Raw genomic sequence first — 24,763 nt, forward strand, 5'->3', positions numbered from 1 at the left:
CCACAGGAGGCTGAATTACCCTACCTTACCCATCCCCCCTTTTTCCAGTGGCAATCAAAATTTGTCGACCCTATTATCCTTGTGACCCATCCTTTTTTTTTCGTTTCATGTTCATTCTATCATCCATTTCATGTTCATTGTCTGAATATAGCTGAAATATTGCTGCTTGGACGTTAAACCCCAACAAACAAACGCACAAATCAAAAAGGGACATACTAAAAATGATGACCGATGTTGACCATGCAGAAACTATAACAATCCTTTGTTGGTCGTCCTAATTTTTGAACTCTTTGTCATTAAAAACTAGCTATACATAAATGAAAGTTTGAATAATGAATTACTCTTAATTATATTCGAAATTCGAAAAATTCTATCTTGCTTATTATCCCCTCTTTACAACCACTCAGAATATTGACGCGTCAGTTATAGATTGTTGAATGTTTGTAAATAGTAGATTCCGGAAGTTGAGTTTATCCAATATTTTCTTTACTCAACAACGTTTTTTCAATTGTTATTGAAATGCAATTGAGAACCATCAAATGTTATTGGGTTTCTATAATTTCAAGATTTTAACGAAGTAATTACTGCTAAATTTTAGGTATTGATGAAAGAGTTAACCGTTGAAATTTTATATGAAATAAAATAAAGCATTAGTGTGGTTTTAACCTCGTATTATTCCAGTTCTAGTTCGACGTGACGTGAACCTCCCACTTGCATTACGTTTCAATATTTTTTGTATATTTCAACACAAATAAGCAGCATAAAATTGTCACCAATCAAAATCGGTATAGCGAAAGGTTCGTCCGAACGTATTTTTCTCATCCTTGACGAATCATCCATAGTAAATACAATTATCAAAACTTTGAAAGCATTCGATGTATTGACTTCTTTGTATGTCCCTGCTTAGACATTAATACTTGAAAATTCTATGGGAACGTAAGTTACAAAATTTCCCATCATGCTAACCAATGCTCTTTAAGTTCGACTTCCTGTCATCTGATTATGATACATCATTGTTCAGACCCTATTAAAATCGTCAGTGTAGAGCAGACAAGTTCCTAAAGCCCTCTCCTTTTTTCTTTGTCAGTTTATGAACCTGAAAACATATACATAAGATTATGAAAAAAAAACAAACCAGTTTTTAATTCGTTTGGGTTTGAATTACATGTACATAAACCAGGCCACAATACTGAATAAAAAACTATACATATATAATTTTTAAAAGTCTTGGGTTAATTCTCTTTGTATTTATTTGTTAAGTTTAACATTTAAATTCAGCCAGTCATTGTTATGTTTTAATCAGCTTTACCTTTTTCGATCTGTCATTATATTTGAGAGGTATTATGAGTCATTGATGTACATGTAAGAGTGGATAAAGCTACACGAATTGATACTTTAATATTTTGTGTTACTCGTGTGTAACATGGATAGATTAATTAAATTGCATTTTACATTAGGGTTAAACGAATGTGAAACCACAGTATTTCATGGGTAAAATCCATATTTAGTATTCGAATACACGGTTTTCTTATGGATTCATTTCATTGACAAAAAGTTGATCGTTAACTTGGTATTGGTAAGAACTGTTGTAGCTTTTTCAGTGTTTTACATTCATTTAACAATGAGATACGGAATCATATCGCTTGTTTCTATCATTGCAACTTTTCTCGTCAATATCATCAATGCCGCAACGTACAATGACACAGATTCTTTATATAAATATTTGACATCCGGTCGTAACAGAAACGTAAGACCTCATACCGATACCACTAAACCGACCGAAGTTTACCTTGATTTCTTTTTAATAAATCTGCAAGAAATCGACGCTGTGGAAGGCACAGTTTCCCTCACCGGATATTTCCGAATTGAATGGAATGATCCCAACATGGCATGGAACGGAATGACTTATAACAACATATATCATCTACAAGTGCCAGCAGATGAAATTTGGACACCACCACTTATCAATTCTAATTCAGCGAAAGAAATGAAATTTCTTGGAATAAGTGGCCTTCTTACAACAGTTATATTCGATGGAAATATATCTTGGTATCCAGGTCAAAATTTGAAATTTGTCTGTAACATTGACTCGACATATTTTCCTTTCGATCAACAAGTATGCGATATGGGGGTACTTGGATGGGGATACAGCGGGAATGATGTAGTTTTTAAATCCGAATTTTCTTCCGTACAAACTGTCGTGTATAATGAAAATAGTGAGTGGGAACTGACGAGTTCAAGCGTATCAGTCGCAAATCTTGCAATATCAGCCCCTACCACAACGTTTACATTTGCATTTAAGCGCCGCCCAATATTTTTAGTTGCAACCCTGATTCTTCCAGCTGTTTTGCTTTCATTGATAAATATTGCCGTTTTCCTCTTGCCCCAAGATTCAGGCGAACGGATTGGATTCAGCATCACACTGCTGCTTGCGGTTGTTGTATATTTGACCATTGCTCAGGGTCTACTTCCGGCAACCGCGAAACCGAGGCTGTCTTCTGTCTATATTATTCTTATGATCGATTTGACGATGAGTGGGTTTATTCTACTATCAGCTATAATCAGCTGTCGAATATTCTACCAACCAGAAGTGAAACTTCCAAGGTGGATTAAAAAGCTAGCACGATTCAAACAGAAATGTTGTCGCGAAAAAAAGGTTTCAGAAGAGAATAGTTGTGATGGCGTCAAACCATTTGCCGAAAAAGAGGTTATCCCTTCTGACGATAAATCAGAAGAAGCATATCTGACGACTGGACCAGACGTGGCGAGAATGTGGGATAAAGTTAATTTGATTGGTTATCTACTTTTATTCCTTGCAGGGCATTCAGGTTATTGTCTTGATATTTACATTGGAACTATGGAATAATGTTGTGAATTTTATGAGCCGATATTAATGACCAAAAAGGGCCAACTACATTAATGCAGTTATGCGTTTCAGGATATTACTTTGTCAATATAATATAGCAGTTGTTTTAATTCATAAAGATATTAGCTATTTCATGTGCAAAGAGGAAAACTGGTTCACTCTCTCTTCGAACGAGGCGGTGCAATAAAAACGTATTCTTTTAGTACAAGTTATAAATTCAGAAGTTTCTTTGTGATGTCCCTTATGTTTTAAACGTATTGGTTGTATCAATTTATTCTCCAACAAATGATGACTTTATCCTTTTTTTACCAGAAGCAGTCAACAGATGTGTTACAAATGTAAGGTAATCTCTTATTATAATTTAATTTTTAGTTATTGAAAAGTAACGAGTAGATATCAGAAACTGTTGATAAAGTCACAGTCACATAACCAAATTTTGTCCATAGATAATAAACAAATTTCTTATCCTATCAATAACTCGTTTACTCATTTAAACAAAATTTCTTTTCCTATTACGCGTTTACTTATATAGACAAGATTCCTTAATCCAATCAAAAACGCGTTTACCCATTTTGGCAAAATTTCTTATCTATCAAAAACGCGTTTACTTATTTCTGACATAAAAAGGAAAAAAAAAAACCTATAATTCAAATGCCGAGCTACCTTTTTAGCATGCTTTCATTGTACTTCCAAAAAGAAAATGTTGTAATGATATTATCTAAAAAAACTAACTTACAGTTTTGAACCAAGTTTAACAGGAAAATGTAGCTCCTAGCTCGCAGAAGTACCACCTGAGCACGCTAAAAACTAGCAAAAAATGTAAAAAGTCTATAGAAGCTGACTTGGATGCTTAAAAGCCTTTTGACCAAGTTTTGCCAAGCAATCAACTTAGGGCAGTTTACATGAAACAAATATGCCACATAGGATAATTATATAGTTTTGATCATATGATTAGCATATGGATCGAGCATGATTTGTTCAACGTTTCATAGTTTTCCTTTCCTCGTTCGTCCAACTCGGACTTGACTTTTTAAGAATAACTCGGCGGGTGTTTATAGAAAAGCAGAGGACACTCACCCTACCGGTGCACCTGGTCCATGCTCCCAGTTTTTAGTGGAGTCCGAGTTGCTCATTTACTCTTGTTTTTTTTGTATGTATGATTTTAGTTACTTTATGTTCTTTAGTCTTGTTTGTCTGTTTTGCATGTCTTGTCTTTGTCCATGAATTGCATTCTTTTGATTTCCGCCTGAATCTTGGTTCCCTTGATTACTCCTTTACACTTCTGCAACACTCCGTACTAATTACAGCCTCGATATGCAAATTAGTACAGAACAATCGAAACAACTTCGCGGTTTGTAATGAATACTAGTAGTGGTCATGTCTTCTAAATTTTTCACATGCTGTATAGCAGAGCTTATAAGCTAGCAGAGTGATACGTAAATCAGAAAACAGTAATAGTTCTGCGGAGGAGCTTGTGACATTATATGGAACAACTCAGACCGGAGTAAAGTCATCCTAATCCTACTAGGATATAGAAGACCAACAACATAGTTTACGTTACACATCTATCACTGTCTCTCTTGCTTAAAATATTTGTCCTCTTACAGTGTAAACCCACCACGTATTACATGCAAAATACATAATTTGTATAATAAACACGATACACCCAACAGGAAAAATCAATTCGTAAATAAAGTAGTTTGTTATCTTAAAAAAAGGAAGAAAACCCAGGAACTGGTAATAAACTTTATCCCATATTTCCACACATCAAACAAGGGTGCCAAGTAAACCCTGCCATACAAAAATGTATATTCCTCCTATCTTGATCAACGGTACCAAAAATTGACAATAGATCTTCAAAAACAAATGAATAATGATCACGACAAGGAACAAAACCTGGCATTGACAGCTCTCGTGGCCATTCTAACCTACCGGTGCACCTAATAATGCTCTTAGTTTTAGTAGTGTCTGGGTTACGTATTAACTGTTGTTTTTTTGTACGTTTTATTTCTGGTTTGCTCTTTGTTGTGTGTGTTTAGCCTTTATCTTTGTAAAAATAAAGATATATTTATTACCGCTCGGATATCGGTTTCTCTTGATTACACTTTAGGCAATAATAATCAAAACGGTATTTGTTGGAATTATTTGAATTATGAACTTATGGACATAACCGACACACAATAATTCGGTTTGCTCAAAGAGAACCAATCAATCAGAGAACTTGTCTTGACGGTGTCTTCCCGATTGTCCAACATTTGAATATTACAGGTAAAAAAAAGGTAAAAAAATGTTAGACAATTGGGAATGTTTTGATCAGTAATATACATGTTGGTTAATTAGAAAACGTTTTGATAAAGATAGTTTTGAGGTTCTATAACGGGAATTCATTAAAAGAAAAAATTAAACAAGTAAAGCTTTAGGTTTGTAATGCATTCTGTTTGTCTTAGTTTTTATTCCTTTGGTTTGTTGTATCAGTATTTTTAGCTGATGTTTTATGACTTATGATTATCTTGATTATCGTTTTGGTTTGTTGTTTCTGTAATGCCCATGCGCGGGTCCAAAAATCTAAAGAATAGGCCTGCAGCAGCGTTAAGCTTGTCGTGAAAAGGCGAGTAGATAGTGCTCAGAACCCTGGCTAGGCGGTTGAATGGGGTAACCCTGCCGTGGCATTCTACATGCTGAGATCGTCAGGCCATAATAAGGAAACCCTGACCATAATCCATAGTGGTGCAACGTGTTGGGAAAGATGCCACATTCCTCGCAATACCTCTCTCTATTTCCAATGGCATTAAAAATTCTTTGACCCTATAATCCTTGCATCCCATCCCATTTTTCATTTCATCATCATTTCATGTCCATCGCCTGGATATCGCTGAAATATTGCTTCGCGGACGTTAATGATTGATTGATTGTTCTTTTCGGCGACCAGGGCCATATCACGGCAAAACACCAACAACCAATCAATCATGATTATGTATACAATAGCTGATGTTTGTAGTCAGATATTGTTATGGAAATATGGCAACATATTTGCACTTTCATTTTTACACATATGATATTCTTTTAATAGAAAATACGTATATAAAAATGTTCTAATTTCATTAAATAAATATGAAATTATACATGTATATTAAAGCAATGCACATACTATTACAGTTTTGAACAATAATTATAAATCACTTGTGAGGAGTGTTCTGACAAAATCCTATACTCAGTTTATCATATAGTTTAGGGTGCTGTGGCTAGGACAGTTGTTATTTTTGATGAATGAAACATGTTATTAAGCAATTAGGGCTACTACTCATTGCAAAAGTACACTTCATATATTATATTTAAATTATAATTTTATTAAATAATTTGCATTTCTTGAATTTATACTTAAATCAAAATCATAGTTAATTTATATAGTATTTGATTCCTAACGCATAATAAATACTGGATTCAATATTTTTCTTTTAAAAAGTATGATTTGTTTTGATAATACTGTTTGCTTCAGATTAAAATATCCATAAAAAGATAATAATAATATAAGAAGAAATAAATAGATATTTCAAATTAAAATTATCTTTCATCTATTAAAAAAATCATATTAAAGCTATATTAATATTTATTCATTTACTTATTTACAATAAAAATCCCTTGGTAGCCTCAAATTGTAATGATGTTTAATTAACAACAATTAAAGTAGAACAATCAGAACTCCATAATTTTAAAATGTTGGACAATCGCCATCGGGAATAAACCCTTGTGACAAATATAAAGACTTTTTTACTCTTGATTGAACTGTTGAAGAGTTAATTGCGATTAGTTGTTGAGGCGTTTTAGATAAAAAAACTCAAATTATAATGAATGATTAGACTTCTACATTGGTTTTCGTTAATCTGAATTGCTTAGAATCTATATATGTGTTCAGCTATTATAACGATCCTTTTATGTAAAAAAATACAATTAACATAACAAAAAAAACCTTGCTTTCAATAAATGTGTACATTGCCATTAATGTTTCGGGATTGGTAATTAAATTTACCGAACACTTCGTTCATTTCTTTCATGTACATTATTACCAAAGGCTAAACAATAACTGAATTGTCAGTCTTACAGGAGTTTAAAACGAATTCAAGGGCAAAAATTTGGAATATTTTTTTTCCAAGTATATTTATAATGTGAACAACGTTTTATTACAGGACCTTTCAAGTCTATCTGAGTTGATATCACTATGGAACATTTCAATATTTTTTTTCATTTTATTGTTTATTTAGCCGCATTCATTTATTCAACCAATGCCGATTCGGAATCATTATATACTTATTTAACTTCCGGTCGTAACAAACACCTGAGACCTCGTTCCGATACCAGCCAGCCAACGGAAGTTTTTGTTGATTTTTTCCTTTCTAATCTTGAAAAAATAGACCCCATCAAAGGAACAGTGTCTATTACTGGATACTTTCAAATTTCATGGGAAGACCCGAGAATGACTTGGAAAGCAATGAACTATAATAACATATCTTATTTACCAGTACCGCAGGAATTTATCTGGAAACCACCGCTAATCAATGGAAACACAGCAAATGAAATGAAATTTCTAGGTATTGACGGACTTTTGGTCACGGTTATGTATGACGGAAAGATATCGTGGCTTCCAGGTCAAAATTTGAAATTTTCTTGCATTATTGACACTTCAAAATTTCCGTTCGACAAACAAGTTTGTGATTTAATTATTCTTATATGGGGATACAGCGGTAATGATATCGTCCTTAATTCTACTTCCTCCACTGTGAAAACCTTAAGCTATAATAAAAATAGCGAGTGGGATCTGGAAAATACAAAGGTGTTAATCTTAAATTCTTTAATTCCATCCGTCAATTTCCGGTTTTCCTTCAGGCGCCGACCTGTCTTTTTGGTAATCACCTTACTTCTGCCGGCAATTTTACTCGCTTTGTTAAACACCGCTGTGTTCATTTTACCACAGGAATCAGGGGAGCGTATTAGCTTTTGTATAACTCTCTTGTTATCAAATGTCGTATATTTGACCATTGTACAAGAACTACTTCCGGCATCTGGGGAACCGAGTCTGTCTTCAATGTGTATCATTCTAACTGTTGTTTTGATATTAAGTGGGCTCATTCTTTTATCGGTCATTATCAGTTGTCGGATGTATCATGATCCTGAAATAAAAATCCCTAATTGGCTACAGACATTCATACTTAAATGTTCCCGCAAAAATAAAGTTTCTGGCGAGAAACTTGCAGATGACATGAATATTATTATGAAAAACAGGATTGATGATTCCAAAGCGAAACCGGAAGAACTATTAGTAGTCGGTCCAGATGTTGCTCGAGTATGGGATAAAATTAATATGATTGGTTACCTCATAATATTATTTGCTGGAATTATTGGATATTTTCTTGATATGCAGATACCATGACTTATGAAATATTTTATTTGTGAAATAACATATACAGCACATTTAAATACTAAATAAACGGACAAGAAAGATGTAAAAGAATCAGTGATTTTAGATAATACACCACCAACTCAACCAATAATTATTTCGAACGTACGTTAAAATAGTCCTACATTGAAATTACCTCATGTTCCTCAGAGAGCTGTGAAAAAACTTGACATTTTATATCAAATACTAAACCTGTTTCTGAAAAAAACTGTTTGCATATTTATAATGATTTTTTTCTTCTTGCACCATAAAGCTTAAACTCTATAATGATTTCTACATATACTCCAAACTTGTGAAAACACTAGGATTTCCCATGCTATTTATACACCATTCACTTCCAGGGACCACTGCTATACCCCAATTCTGCTAACTCAATATGAAATATGGAGGATTGTGAGCTGATACATGTAGGATCATTCCGATATATAGTGTTCTGTGGGTTTAAATTATTTAACGTGTAGTCCAGGGAAGCCATTGGAGTGCGAAATATGCATTCAAGCCTATTACAGCCTATTTGAAATGGAGTTAGTGGTTTTTAGAATTTTTTTATGAATATTTTTTTTCTGAATAGCAAGAAATTTTTTTTCTCAGTTATCAAATTTGGTTGGAAAAAATGTTGACAAGAAGATTATGTGTTTTTGAATAAATTCATTTTTTAATTAAAAATATAACGAAAAAAAAAAAAATTAAAAAAATCTAAACTAATTTGTAATTTGTAATTCATTTTAATTGTATTTTTAAATAGCATCTTCAATCACGGAATTAATATTTTTTGAAAAGTTTTGTTTAACCTCTTCAATATAGTCAAAAGTCATAGTAATATGATATTACATTGATACATTGGAATATATTAATTAAGTGTCAGTGGTTGTAAGAATCAGGCAGTGTGTGAAACATGGTATAAAAAAACCCACCACTTTGACTATAGTCTAGGTAAGTCTCGTTCTAGTTTCATTTTCTTTACCGGAATTTACGACGTAGAACGTATTGAAAACCGGAGACCGATTTGCATTTTATTGTTTACTTCTGGGTACTCGAAACGCTGTATAACAATGCAAAATCTTCTATTTTATGTTTTTTCTTAATATCTTTATCATGTAGAAAAAGATATTTGTAATTTTTTGTCTGTATTTTTTTTACACAAAAAGATGATTTGCTCTCAACACTAAACTCAACGCTCAAGTCTCCATGCTTTTGAATGGTAGACTATGACCCATTCTCGTGAAATCACGGGGTCACATGACGAGACTTACATACTCTATTTGCACAGTCAGAACCAAGGAAAGACAGACAAGATTTGCAATAACATGCTGGACCACTGAGTTACAGTTTCATTGGATTGCACTGAAAACGGACATTTCAAGGGCAGATAACTGTTAAAAACGTCATTTTTTCTAATAATCTATTAAAAAATGTCTGAGCAAATTCAGTGACGCAGAGATCAAATTAATTTGTTTTCAAATAGAGAAAGCATACTTTAATGAAATTATACTGTCGGAGCAGTAGGTTTTTGACATGCATGTTTTCAGATTTTTTCCCATTTTCAAATACATTGTATTCACATTTAAGCATTAAAATTGCTATAAAAAGAGAATTATAAACCCTAGAACTTACCAAAATTGATGTTGTCTAATTTGGTGAAGGGTGTGAACTAAAGACGTACTTTAACTGCCGTTAAATCCGTTAAATTTTGTTTTATTACATGGGATCTTTTTATGTTTTATTTTTTAGTTCCTTTTTCATTGGCTAAATAAGTTGCTATCAGTTTTTTTTTAAATTTCGTGTCATGCGAAGCAAAAACAAAAAGAAATTACAGTGAAACTTCTCCAAACCGGACCCTCAGAAAATCGGTCTTTTATCTTTTTATCGTGTAATGTTCGTTGGTAAATGCACGATATTTAACTTTCGTACGTCGAAACAATCAGCGAATCAAAGCTTATTTGAGAATAAGTTATTGTTGTCTATTAATTTTGGCATACATATTTTGACCAAATTAAAAATAGAATATTCTTCATTTTTACTGAATAATTCAGTATGCATACATCTATTTATCTGTACCACATGATGACCTCCGCCATAGTATTTCGTCCCAAAATTCGGCAGTCATCATGAATTTGTTGATTGTCATGATGTATCCATCTGCACCATGTTAACCGATGTGTTCAATGCGACTCAGTTTTCCTTTCCAATTTTGGTAAAACCAGAAGACGCTTACCCTACCGGTGAATCTAGTCCATGCTCCCAGTGTTTAATGAAGTCAGGATTGCTCATTTACGCTTGTTTTATTGTTATTTCGGTTGTTTCTTATAATGACATAGAATCACTTTGAACAAATGGGGGAAGATGATTTGTTTTCCTCCTGAAAAGTGAATAGGAAAAATAATCTGTCTATGCTTTTGAAATAAAACAAAAAGGAATTATATGTATACGCATCTGTATGAGTAACTGGTCAACTAAATACCATTTTACGTTTTTACCTATATAAGAAAGAAACATTGTAACAACTCGACTGTTACAACAAATGGTAGATATGATAAAACGAAATTAATATTTAATTTACATAGATTAAAAAAAATCTATCTTTTTGCATAAGTTATCAGCATTCTAATTATGAAATAAAGCTGAACAGTGAATGTACAGTTAGGAAAATATGTATCAACAATCAACAAAAAATTATTTACAGAATCTAGATCCGGAACGCTAAACTATTTCTTTTTTTTTTCAAGAGTAATCAAGGGAACCAAGGTTATTGAGCAATTGTTTTTCCGTGGTATCTCGTCCTTTTCAGCTGTTGTCCTACTTTTAATGAGGTAACAGCGCTAGAAAAATAAGTGAAAAAAGATTGATAAAAAATACAGTTTGAATATTTTCAACTGTTCACGAAATAAAGAAATTAACTTCCTAACAAAAAATTGGGTTCCGACCCCTGCATTAGTACTGAATCTGAAACTGGAACATTTCTGTTAATGGAATACAACTGATATTCAGGATATGGTCTCTTCTTCAGTCTGTCGTTGTCTCACAGTGTTTCAGAGATTTATCATAAAGACCCCACCCTTTTGATTTCTAAATCGGTTTATGAACTTAAAACAAAAATTTGACAGAAAATGAATTTAAATCATTTTTTTTTGAAATTCTGTTTGAGGAAGTTTTTAACATTATTGACTACACTTTCAGGTCTCACATGGATGGTTTCTTAAGTAACAGTCCATATAAAATCCAGACACTGCCCATGCTAAAGTGATTCATATATAGTGTAGAACAAACCCATGGATCAGACGATGAATTTTTGTTCTACATATGCTATATTTTTATGTGACAATAGCCCTTTCTGTATTTAGATGTGTACTTAAAAAAAAAAAACTACACTTGAACTTTCCAATAAAATTAACCAAATCAAGAACGATAACTCTTACAAAGTGCAAATTTCATATACAATCTCTATTAATTTTATCTCAAAAGCGCAACCCCCAAATGAAACACTAAGACTGGTTAAATGATCTATACCGGTTTCTAAGAAATTAAACTGATCGGCGGGTTTTTTTGCCATGCATGAATCACCTCCTGCCGAATTTTCATAAAGACTCATTCTTAATTATTCAGTGCCCAAGGTACACGCTTATTATTCATTATAATAAATAGGAGAAAAAGCGTCAATTCTCTATTTTGAGTAGTACTCCAGCTAGGAATCATGCAAAATGTGATTCATGGTTGGAAAGCATACATATTTTGTTTTTGATACACAGAATTTGCATGATTCTTAGTTTAATTCCCTCTATATATTAAAGTGCTATAGGTCATTTAAGTAAGATATAAAGCTGTAACTATTTTGATCTATCGATATATTTGAGTGATATTACAAACAAAAATTCCTAGAATAAAGAGTCGCGGTTGCTTATTGTCAAAGGAGTTGTTAATAACCCCGTATGTTTCATTAAACAGCTCAACATCTAGAACGTTGATCGTATACACGCAGGCACGAGACCGCAATTAATTTTCAAGTGCATTTCAATATACACATTTGAGCAGATTAAAACAATTCCACCGGCGCAAACTGAATAAACCTTCTCTGGCCTAAAGATATGTATAAATAGGATTTTATATATAAATTGTAGAAAATTTTACCATCATTTTCTGAAATTAATACATATAATTCGGAGATGGGGTAAACATGACAAATGAACTGAGTTAAAAGTCCTAAATTTTAACCTTCTTCCACTGAACCAAATCACAACTTTTAGTCAGAATTGATTAATGAAAAAAAATCCCCTGTAATTTTAACCTATTTTCTACCAATTAGAGGCAAAACTTCAGCAAATAAGTTTCCAGTAAAAATATGAAAAAATGTGGAAGGTACCTACTACCAAAGTTGGAACTATATTCGAAAACGAAAACCAAGGGGAATTAATTGTGTTCTCGTACCCGCATGCCTATATGGATTGTTTGTGTTCATTTTAGAGAAGAAAGGGCTAAATGTATACTAATTGTTAATGAACATGTTTTCACGAGTTTAAATGTCAGGACGTCATAATCATAAAAAATGCCCGAGGCATGGTTACCAACCGGTAATGTCCACTTCAGATTCTTCATTAAAAAAACCCCAAGATATTTATGTAGAGTGCATGATCGACTAATTGACTTTCCTTGCAAAGTGATATTGCTTTTAACATTGATAATATCCTCTTCTCCGTGGTATCACGTAACATCAATTTTCTTCAATTTATCATGAAAAGCCCCTCTACATGAATTTATCTGTTCTAGACGGAATTAAAATACTACTACTACTAGTACTACTACAAAAAATGATAATAATAATACTAATACTACTACTACTACTCGGGGCAGTAGTACTACTTATACTACTACTACTACTACCCGTGCAGGTCCGGGTGTTAGGCCTGCAGCAGCGCTAAGCTTGTCGTAAAAGGCGACTAAATAGTGCTCAGAAACCTAGCCGGGGGCTAGGCGCTCTGCCCACAGAGCAACTGGGATGTGTGCCCCAGGTGGTGGAATGGGATGCCCCTGGTATGTTACATGCTTGGGTTGTCAGGCTATAATACGGAAAACCTGACCGCAAACCATAGTGGTGCACCGTGTTTGGAAAGATGCCACGTCCCTCGCACGTTGAAGAACCCTACTATGGTATTCGATAGGAGTAGGAACCTTTGCGCTCCGGCACAGGGGCTAAATTGCCCGACTTTACCCACCCCCTCTTTTTTTTATAGTGGCAATTAAAATTTTGTAGACCCCATTGTCCTTGTGTCCCATCCCTTTTTCATTTTATCATCATTTTATGTTCATTTTATCATCCATTTCATGTTCATCGTCTGAATGTTGCTGAAATATTGCTGCTCGGACGTTAAACCCCAACAAACAAACAAACTACTACTACTACTACTAAAAATAATTAATTGCACCTCAAATACATCGAAAGTAGTTGTGTGTAACAAGTCCCGAGAAAAAAAAAATATCATAAAAAGTAATTAATGGACGATTCAATGATAACTGAAGTAAAATTGAATTAAGACGAATCAATCATATGCTGTTGGTAGGTAAAAGGCTGTGCTTATGCTGTAAAAAATTTAATTGAAATACAGTCAAACCTCGGTAGCTCGAACTCCAAGGGACCATTGAAATGTGTTCGAGTTACCGGGAGTTCGAGAAATTGAAGTTCGTATATTTCCGGATTTCTTTCGTTGGCGGTCCGAGTTCGATTTTATCGTTAGAAATTGCTTACTTCCCCCGAAGTTGTGTTAGTTCGTGGATATTTTTCATTCGCTTTCGGAAGATTATGTTGCTTTACGGACATTAACAATGCTGTATTTTCTTTTAAGAACGTCCAGAGTGCGGGTTCATTGGTCAATAATTTGTTTTCATCCGATTTTCTTTCATGGTTTCATCATATCGACTTCGGAACATTCTCGAACTTCAATCGGTTTTATCAAAACTACCTAATTAGTGATGAATTAAATATTACATGTAATTAACTCAAATGACACTGATTAATGATAGGGTTTCAGTTTTTCACACTTTTTATTACCCAAGCTGACAAAATGGCTGAAGAGTTCGAGTTAGTGAGGTTTGGTACCTTGAATGTTCGAGAAATCCCGGGTGTTCGAGCCATCCGAGTTCGAGCGAGTGAAGTTCGACTGTGGTTACATATAATTAAAAATATGTTTTCGTGCTTTTGATGTTGCAATGGTTCATTTTCTTGTAAATGAAAAAGAAAAAAAGTTTGAGAATATTCAGCTCAGATATTATTAACAATTCATTTCAACATAGTCCCCATGCCCATTCCCCGTGCAGAAAACTCACTATTCTCCCTTGAAAAACCTCTGAAAAAAATCCCCAACCCCATAGAATCCCCTATGCATTTTATTAATCAAATATTTATATTATCAAATTAAATTATATAATTTTAAAGACAGCTGCATTTAAAATTTTAAAAATAATAATAATAATAATAATAATAAAAAAAAGGTATATTTTGCATATAAATGAATACTTTAAAAACTTTCTCACACTAATAATCACTGTATTTAGACGGTATATGTCGCTCTCCCTTGCTGTAGTTGATATTTTAAAGATTATCTTTGTTATAAATGGCCTACATGAATTTATTGAAGAATAAGATAGAGAAATATTTATTTTGGAGAGTACTCCACCCAATGCCGGAATTTACCAGGTAAGAAGAACTATGCGCAAGAAAAAGAACGGGTACAATGAATCGTAACAAATGCACCTGCGTTTAAGGAGGTAGACCTAGGGTAAGGGACATAACTCATGAAATCAGTGATATGTTTGTATTATATTATATTCAATTTCACCAAAGCCAAAAAAATGAATCCAAGTTAATTAGATGCTTACATAAGATTGATGTAAAATGCTGAATACAAACGTTTGAATGATTTTTAAGAGTTGTGTCCCTTACCCTAGGTCTACCTCCTTAAGGCAATACTTTCAGAGATCACCAAAAAGCCTTGAAACACACCTTTAAGTAAGCTGTGAAAAGATTTCCATATTGGTCGGTCTCCTTTTTCTCTTTTTTCAACTCTTGAACAATTTACTCCAACTAACCGTAAATTAATGTTTGTATAAACTAATCTAATAGATGACAAATAGCTATAATCAATTATTCTTAATTATAGTAGACAGTTAGTGAATCGACATTTCGGATCATTTCTATCTTGCTTAATGGACTCTTTACATTATTCCCTCTTTACTGCTTTTTTTTAGTATTGACTCGTCAGTCGTTGATTGTATTTGTGTAAACAGAGGATTCTTTCTGAATTATTTTTAACCACATGATTATGAAAATTGTGTTTATCCAGTATTTTCTCTAAAAACGATTTTATCAGTTGTGATTTTGAATAGAAATTGAATACCGTGAAACATCATTGGGTTTCAATAAAGTCAAAATTTCAATTAAGTGGGTATTTCGAACGTTCGAATATTGATATATAATAGTGTTAATTAGTTCGACGTGGCCATATTTTGCCTTTTGCGATTATCATACAGGAAATATTATCCGTATAAACTATTCAAAATCTAACTAAGTGCAACAAAAGAATGAATCAAACAGCCGGAACCATTAAAATATGTAACAATTTAACTCCGTTATAATATACATGTAAGGCGGTGATACGAATTCGTCTAATGTTTTTTCTTAAAGATCTGACTTCAAATTGAACTAAATTGAATACATTTATATATGTAACCAAAATTATAACCATGGAATATTATTTGTACAGACTTCTAGTGACTTTCTTTGCTATAAATTTCCAACTTAACACTATTTTCGCTGGGACATATAATGATTCGGACTCATTATACACATTTTTAACATCCGGTCGCAACAAAATCCTGAGACCTCACACCGATACTACTAAACCGACTGCAGTTTTTATTGATTTTTTTCTAATAAACCTTCAAGAAATCAACACTGTAGAAAGAACAGTTTCTCTTACTGGATATTTCCAAGTCATATGGAACGATCCGAACATGTCATGGGACGGAATGACTTATAACAATATCTATAGTTTACAATTACCAGAAGAAACAATTTGGACACCACCACTCATCAATTCTAATTCAGCAAATGAAATGAAGTTTCTTGGCATTGAAGGCCTTTTAGCCTGGGTCGCCAATGAGGGCACCATTTCGTGGTATCCAGGACAAAAATTGAAATTTTCTTGTGAAATTGACACTTCATATTTTCCGTTCGACAAACAAAAATGTGATTTAATCATACTTACATGGGGGTACAGTGGAAATGAAATTGTCTTCAATTCTACTTATAATTCAGTACAAACTACGGTTTATAATGAAAATAGCGAGTGGGCACTGACCAGTTCCAGCGTTATTATAACAAATGGTGTAATGATGTCCTCATCTGTGAAATTTAGGCTAGAATTTACTCGTCGGCCAGTATTTTTATTTGTAACCTTACTTCTTCCAGCACTTCTACTTGCACTTCTAAATATTGCCGTTTTTTCTTTTACCTCAAGAATCAGGTGAGCGAATAGGATTTTGTATAACACTTTTGCTTGCTGTTGTTGTGTATCTAACTATTGCCCAGGGACTACTTCCAGCAACTGCCGAACCGAGGCTGTCGTCCATTTGTATCATTCTCATGATTGATCTAATGATGAGCGGAATGATTCTTATATCCGTGATTATCAGTTGTCGGATATACTACAAACCGGAAATATTTATTCCGAAATGGGTGAGGAAATTAGTGATGTTTGAAAGGAGGTGCTGTACCCGCAGCAACAGGATTGCAGATGACTCATCAAAAGTTATCTCGGCGCAACTTCCGGAAAAAGAAAATATCGACTCTAAAGATACACTGGGAGACGAAGAAGTGGCATGGCCAGAAGCTTCCCGAGTTTTTGACATAATTAATATGTTTGGTTACCTTATTATGTACCTTGCGGGAAATATGGCGTACTTTCTTGACATTTATATTGGAACAAGGTCATAAGTTCAGCAGTAGTAATTGCTTGAAGCATGGCGTACTTTCTCTACATCTATATTAGGACAATGTCATAAGATCAACAGAGATAAAAATGTAGACATAAAAACTAAATCGGCGAGAAACGTATTAACATTCTACCCTTCCCTTCGTTTATCTGACACTTTGCAAATTTAAAAATTATGTGGAAAGATATATTACTAATTAATATTGAATAATCCATCAGTAATATATAGGTATTCAACTATAGGCACCAGTCAAAAGAACAATAGAGGAAATCATGTATAACAAATGGCGAAAACAAGAATACAATCCTTTTCGGTGGAAGAGTAATCAAGAACCAAGATTCTAGTGGACATCAAATGAGTATAATAGAAGGACAACGTCCAGACATGGAAAACAGACACACACAACGAAGAATATAAAATAACCAAAATAATACGTACAAAGCAACAAAAATAAATGAGCAAGTCAGACCCACTAAAAATGAGGAGCATGGACCAGGTGCACCAGTAGGGTAGGCGTGTGTCCTGCTTTTCTTGATACAATCGCTGACTTGTTAAAAAGTCACGCCCGGAGTGGTCGAAAGAGGAAGAAAAAACTATGACGTTGATTAAATCGGTTCTCATGGTGCCTATGGATACACCGTAACGATCCACGAGTGACGACCATGAAACTTCTCCAGTGATGACTTCAATCTTTTAGCAAAATAACCCTGTTCTAGAAGCCTAATTGTAAAAAATCTAGCGAGATACAAAAAGTCTGCGTAGTTACAGCAAGCTCTGCCATAACGTATGAGTTGTGATATGAAAACTCCACACGCAGGTGTTGAAGGGCTGTTGCAACATATGAATGGAAAGTTGACAAAAGAATGACAAGTCATCGCTTTCATCGTAGTTTAGTCAATAGTTTCCATCTCTAAGTGTAGGTCAAGGTATGACGTTGACTTCACATTGTTTGTAGTATCCTTTATCGCGATGTATGAAATCCCCGAAACTAGAATTGTTTAACGATAATACGTCATCTATATAGAGGAAACGGAGATACAAGGATATTACTTAACGATGTTTCTCCCGTAAGATCAGATCAGCTATAACGTTCAGCTTCATAAGAGTGAAGGAATATGTCAGCGAGTGAAGGAGCGCAAAATGCCGACCGTTTGTTGAGAAACGCGTCCACCAAATTGGACAAATATGGTGTCGATAAAAAATTCCAGCTTTTTGAAAACATTTCTGGTATATTTGGAAGATGATTTGGAATCGTTTTTTACAAGGTATGAAGAATCCTAAATAGTGGTTTCACGGATTTTAAAGCGCGATAAATCTCTCGGTCCTATTCCGGTTTAGCGTTTCGTGTATATTGGAAAAGAATGTGTAAAGGTAAAATATGACGTGAATAGATGTAGTGAATATGTCAAAGAAACAACAACCCCACCGGGAAGGAAAAAAATGTCAGCCTAAGGCCACCCATGTGTCGTCAATGAATTATAAACGACGAGGAAACCCTCACCCAGTAGGTCCAAAAACATTGTTGTACACAGGTACAGCGAAATAGTTACCCCTATGGACTCCCAAATAGTATGTAAAACTATGCAAACATGTTTTGCGGAAATCTTTACATCCTTATACACTTTTATGAAAATGGAACATTGCAGGGAGTATTGAAGGGCTCTGTTAAATATTCTAACTTTACTAATTAAAATCAAATATGTAATGCATGATGTTTAGATGAACTGTACACAAGCTCTATACTCTGTGCATAATATGATTACTATCTAAAATTTGGCACATTGTATAGGCAGGTCACTTTATTGATTTCTTTTCACAAACAGTAATATTTTTCGTGGTGAATTAAATTTCTAAATATCAGCGCTTGACAATTCACGTATAAATAAAAACATCGATTCAAACGTCTTTGGACGAATATATTTTCCTTTTTACATATTGAAATCATGCCTTGATTTCGCTTGGTCTTTTAATCAATTTATCAGAAAGTGCCAAAATAAACTAAATTAATGTTTCAGAATGTTACCCAAATGACTAAGGAAAAATCTATTTAAATTGACAAGATAGCCAAAGGACAATACTCACCAATACACCATAGATGATTTATATTTCAAATGGGTGGACCGTATCAAGTGAAACCTACGGTATTTATTTATTTATTTTGTTATCTTTTGTAGATTCATAGGAAATGTCCAGCAAAAAGTCAAACCTGTTTTAGAAATTAATTTTACATATGATTAGTCTTCTTCATAAAGGGGAGTGGTATGTTTAAACAGTTTTTTTTTAAAGCACAGTGTGTGTAGTCCGACTGGAATTTGTGATAAAATTGAGCGCAAATTTTGTAAAAAAATGATAACGGACTTTAATATAAAAATCACTGGTTTATGAAGTTAATTTTATTTCGCATAAGTAATACAATCATGTGACAATCAATATTAAGTTCATACACAAATTAAAATGATTTAAATACCATTCTGTGTAAGAATCAGACAATCAGTGGCACGTCAATTTCCCCAATTTAGTCACTTTTGCCCAAAACATATTCAGTAAATCTAGAACACAACCATAAAGCTATTTAGGTTTATCCTGAAGCATCTGTGACGTTGATATTTTTTGACTGCTTATATAGAGAAAGAGGGCAGGATAATTTTCCCGTCATTATTCCATAGTGCATTTCAACTAAATTTGACAAATCAATATCTTAAAAAGGCAAACTTTACAAACACTTTGACGGTTATTTCTGGTGGTTATCAGGTATAAGTAAATTCGTCTACAATCTACAGGTATCTATAGTATAATTCCATGATGATAGGATAAAATCATATAAAAGAATGAAATGCAAATTATACACTTCTATTACTAGTCAGTGTGTTTTGCTGATCAAGTACTTTTGTTCGTATTGTGGTCGTTGTATAGGAAAACTGTTAGTTCGTAGATCTTAAATTCATTAATTTGTAAACTCCATCATGCAAATGAAAGAGAAATACCTTTTTCCTTCGGAACAAAAGTCGTGGATTGCCAAACCTACAAAAATCACTAAAAAAGATATCACATGCACATTACCACTACCACAATAGTACAATACGCACAATACCTACGTAAAAAAATCGATCAACAAAAAGGAAAACAAATATACCGAATACCATAATGGCGTGCAATTGCATTATCAAACTTGATAAAATTGGTGAAAGTTTTGTGATTACAGATCTTTAACTAATATCATAAAACATAACATTTACATAGCATTTCGCAAAAAATTAAAAAAAAATAAAATAAAATAAGAAACAAAACAAAGCAAACACAAGTTTAAAAAAAAAAAAAAAAAAAAAAAAAAAAAAACAAAAACAAGTGGACCGTTTATAAAGTAATTTTTCGTATTTAAAAACAAATAATAATTTCATGTGTTAAGGTTATATATTTTTTATCCAATTTTTCCATATCATAAATAAAGCATATGCAACCAATACCCGAGCGCAAATCGAAATTATACATGAATATTTCAAGGATAAAGACTTGAAAGGGAAAATCGATACACACATCAAAGGACATAATTAATGAAAATAACTCGTACAAAAAAACCCCAAAAAAACCAAAGAAACAAAAGTAAATGGGCAACCCGGACTCAAGTAAACTCTTGAACAGGAACCAGGTTTATCGTTAGACTGCGAATTTTCATATCCGGGATAAACGAAAGAAGAAAGGAAAACTGTAAAATTGTGAACAGATCGGTTCTCATGGTGCAGATATATACACCACAACGATCCACATTAGGGTTCATAATGACGACTATAAAGCTTATGTAGTGATGACTTCGAACTTTTTTTGTTCCAGAAGCCTAATTATAAGAAGTCTTGAGCGGTAGGAGAAAGTCTGCGTAGTTAATGATTTTTCATTCTATATGTATTTTTGATAAGAGTTATTACTATGAGCGGATACATGATTAAGGTCTATTTACTTTCTATACTATGAACCAATCACAAACATTCTTTCACACTTCATGGTCCATATAACTAACCCTTTTGTATTACTCTCTATAAGAATCAGACATGAGTGAATTTTCGTTGGAAACACACAAAATCTTTTTCACAAAATCTGATTTAAAATGTTAGCAGAAATCAACATCTTTAAGCGTCACTTAATCGATTTATTAATTATATGAAATTCATTGTAGTTTCATCATAAAATAGAGATAAATTTCAACTGAACGCGATCTCGGAGATAAATCATACATTATATGTGACAAATCAGTTCACTCCTCATAAATACGTCTAGACCGGACTTGACTTTTTATGAGCAACTCAGCAGGTGTTTCTAGAAAAGCAGAGGACGCTTACCCTTCCGGTGACCTGGTCCATGCTCCCAGTTTTTATTAGAGTCCGAGTTCCTAATTTACTGTTAAACATATGTAGTGATATTTTGAATCTTGAAGCAACATAACACTGTTCCAGAAGCCTAATCGTAAGAAGTCTAGCGCGATACATAAAAGTCATCACGATTGTCGTAAAATGTGGTCAATAGTTACCCTTACCATCGATCTCTAAGTGTAGGTCAGTATATGAGTGTCTTTAGTATCCTTTATCTCAAGTTCTTTTGGGCAGATGCAATGTATCAAATCTCTGAAACTAGGATTGTTTAAAGATATATATACGTCATCTATATAGCGGAAACTGAGATCAAAGGATCTAGCTAAACAATATTCTTTCTTTCGGATCAGATCAGCTATAAAGTCAGTCTCATAAGAGTCAAGGAATAGGTCTGCAAGTAGAGGAGCATAAGTTGTTCCCACTGGCAACATCTTCCTGTGTATATTTGAAAGATGATTTGGTATTCTTTTTTCAAAGTATAAGGAATCTCTATCAAGACCTATATATTTGTAACTGGTTGTACCATGTTTTTTTGAGAAACAACGATGCATGTTTTTTAGTCGGGGTTTTAACTGAAAATGGGGAACAGTACATAGACGGTAAATCACAATCATTGTCTTTGGTAGAGAGACCAAATGCTACTTGCTTATAACATTCCAGTCTGGCAATTACTATATCTGAAAAACTGCAACAATAAACAGAGTTTATTTTCTGAAAGGTTTATTAAAGGTTATACATTAATGCGATGCATCAAAAAGAGTATTCAGTATAATATAACTCATATTGCTTGCAGAAGAGAGTGATACACTGATTAACACAACCAGGAAATATACCTTCTCCAGTGTTAGGTAGATTAGCACACTCAGAGATGATATCATCCTTGTGTATTACTCCAATTAACTTACTCAGTAAATTTATCATCCTCGTGAGTTACTCAGGCATATCACCCCTTTCTGCAGGCGTTATGTTTATAATATTTCCATAATTAATTTGTATTTTTATACAGTACTTTTTTTTCTTTAGAACAATCTTTTTCGTTGTGATTTAAATTTACACTTCATTGGGTTTCCATATTGTCAGTTTTCCAATCTAGTGGGTATTGCGAAATTTAAGATCTTGATACAAGTGTTCACCTTTAAAATTTTATATGAATTGATCATGATATAATACACCAGTGGTTTGAATTTCGAGTTTTTGTTCCACTCATATCGGACGTGACAAGTTTGTATATAACCTTTTCAATTCTAACAAAGGGATCAATACATATCAATTGCGTTCATTTAAATATACTGTGCAACACAGAGGTGCAAACTTATCAAACGCTCTTGCGTGACTTTTTTGTAATCTTCATAATTAAAGTCATAATTTAGAACTTGGTTGTAAGCACAATATTCACAATATAACAATGGAATACTTTTACCGACTACTGGTTTTGTTCGTTTCTATAAATGCCCATGTTAACACTATAGCTGCTGGGACATACAATGATTCAAACTCACTATACACATTTTTAACATCCGGTCGCAACAAAAACCTGAGACCTCACACCAATACTGCATTACCGACTGAGGTATCTATTGATTTTTTTCTTCTCAATCTTCAAGAAATCAATGCCGTAGAAGGAACAGTTTCTCTCACCGGATATTTTGAAGTCGCATGGAATGATCCCAACATGGCATGGGACGGAATGGCTTATAATAATATATATTACATACAATTACCAGAAGAAACTATTTGGAAACCGCCACTTATCAATTCCAATTCCGCGAATGAAATGAAGTTTCTTGGGATTAATGGACTTCTCGCAAATATTGTCTATGATGGCAACGTATCGTGGTATCCAGGACAAAATTTGAAATTTTCCTGTAACATTGACACTACATATTTTCCATTCGATAAACAAGAGTGCGAACTGAGCATACTTACATGGGGTTACAGTGGGTATGATATCCTCCTCAATTCTTCTTATACTACAGTACAAACTACGGTTTATAATGAAAACAGTGAATGGGCGCTAACGAATTCCAGTGTTATTATTACAAATAGTTTAACGACGTCCTCAAGTGTTTCGTTTAGGATAGCATTTTCTCGTCGGCCATTATTTTTATTGGCAACCTTACTTCTTCCCGCAATTCTACTCGCACTGCTAAATATTGCAGTTTTCCTTTTACCCCAGGAATCAGGCGAGCGAATAGGATTTTGTATAACACTTTTGCTTGCTGTTGTTGTGTATCTAACTATTGCCCAGGGACTACTTCCAGCAACTGCCGAACCGAGGCTGTCGTCCATTTGTATCATTCTCATGATTGATCTAATGATGAGCGGAATGATTCTTATATCCGTGATTATCAGTTGTCGAATATACTACAAACCAGAACTAGTTATTCCTAAATGGGTACGGAAACTAGTGATTTTTGAAAGGAGGTGCTGCAGGCGAAGCAACAAGGTTACAGACGACTCATCAAAAGATGTCTTAGAACCACTTCCGGAAAAAAAAAATATCGACTCTACAGATACACTGGAAGATGAAGAAGTGGCATGGCCTGACGCTGCTCGAGTTTTTGACATAATCAATATGTTTGGTTACCTTATTATGTTTATTGCTGGAAATGTGGCTTACTTTGTCGACATTTATGTTGGAACAAGGTCATGAGGTCAACAGAGATAAAAGGAATTCGTATAAAAATGATTGGGTATGAAATGTATAACAGATTAATTTTTTTTCTGTGTTAAAATGATCCTTGTGCTACAGATTTCATGTGAAAAGAAATACAGTAATACATGTATCTATGTTATAATTAAGAAATAAAGATATGTAAAGTTTGCATCCGGTTACCAGACAAATGAATACAATATCTTGAAGAATGGTTAATTTTAGCAAAAATCGAATCCTTTTTCACAATACAACTAAGGGTTCTATTAGATATCGGAAAATTAATACCGAATCGTGAACAAAGGTTCAAATACTTAAAAATATAAAATACTTTACATTATCAAACCCTTCAAACATGCAACAAATATAATCTACATACACAGTGTAGTATACCAAGTACGTAGACTTCAAATAAAAACTAAAGATGTGACAGGAAAACGAGCATAACA

At 33.6% G+C, this 24,763-nt stretch overlaps 3 protein-coding genes and 1 pseudogene across 3 annotated transcripts; all 4 read left to right on the top strand.

Moving 5' to 3' along the window:
• Nucleotides 1–1,885: 1,885 nt before the first annotated feature.
• On the top strand, nucleotides 1,886–2,866 carry LOC148602311 (neuronal acetylcholine receptor subunit alpha-5-like). Its single transcript, XM_088553273.1, has one exon. It carries the CDS (start codon nucleotides 1,886–1,888, stop codon nucleotides 2,864–2,866), a length of 981 nt encoding a protein of 326 aa, XP_088409399.1.
• A 4,198-nt stretch (nucleotides 2,867–7,064) lies between these two features.
• Nucleotides 7,065–8,490, top strand: LOC148602312 (neuronal acetylcholine receptor subunit alpha-6-like). Its single transcript, XM_088553098.1, has one exon. The coding sequence runs from the start codon at nucleotides 7,083–7,085 to the stop codon at nucleotides 8,289–8,291; it is 1,209 nt and encodes a 402-aa protein (XP_088409224.1). The 5' UTR covers nucleotides 7,065–7,082; the 3' UTR covers nucleotides 8,292–8,490.
• Nucleotides 8,491–15,814: 7,324 nt separating this feature from the next.
• On the top strand, nucleotides 15,815–17,453 carry LOC148602313 (acetylcholine receptor subunit beta-type lev-1-like; annotated as a pseudogene).
• A 5,486-nt stretch (nucleotides 17,454–22,939) lies between these two features.
• LOC148602314 (neuronal acetylcholine receptor subunit alpha-4-like) lies at nucleotides 22,940–24,488 on the top strand. Its single transcript, XM_088553435.1, has one exon. The coding sequence runs from the start codon at nucleotides 23,067–23,069 to the stop codon at nucleotides 24,312–24,314; it is 1,248 nt and encodes a 415-aa protein (XP_088409561.1). The 5' UTR covers nucleotides 22,940–23,066; the 3' UTR covers nucleotides 24,315–24,488.
• The last annotated feature ends 275 nt before the right edge of the window (nucleotides 24,489–24,763 follow it).

This window comes from Perna viridis, chromosome 11 (assembly GCF_037379345.1).
Source record: "Perna viridis isolate PV_CMFRI_1.1 ecotype Kerala chromosome 11, ASM3737934v1, whole genome shotgun sequence".
In the NCBI taxonomy this organism is placed as follows: domain Eukaryota; kingdom Metazoa; phylum Mollusca; class Bivalvia; order Mytilida; family Mytilidae; genus Perna; species Perna viridis.

Coding starts and splice junctions, on each gene's coding strand:
- LOC148602311 (XM_088553273.1), top strand. CDS start 1,886: ATGGCATGGAACGGAATGACTTATAACAACATATATCATCTACAAGTG.
- LOC148602314 (XM_088553435.1), top strand. CDS start 23,067: ATGGAATACTTTTACCGACTACTGGTTTTGTTCGTTTCTATAAATGCC.
- LOC148602312 (XM_088553098.1), top strand. CDS start 7,083: ATGGAACATTTCAATATTTTTTTTCATTTTATTGTTTATTTAGCCGCA.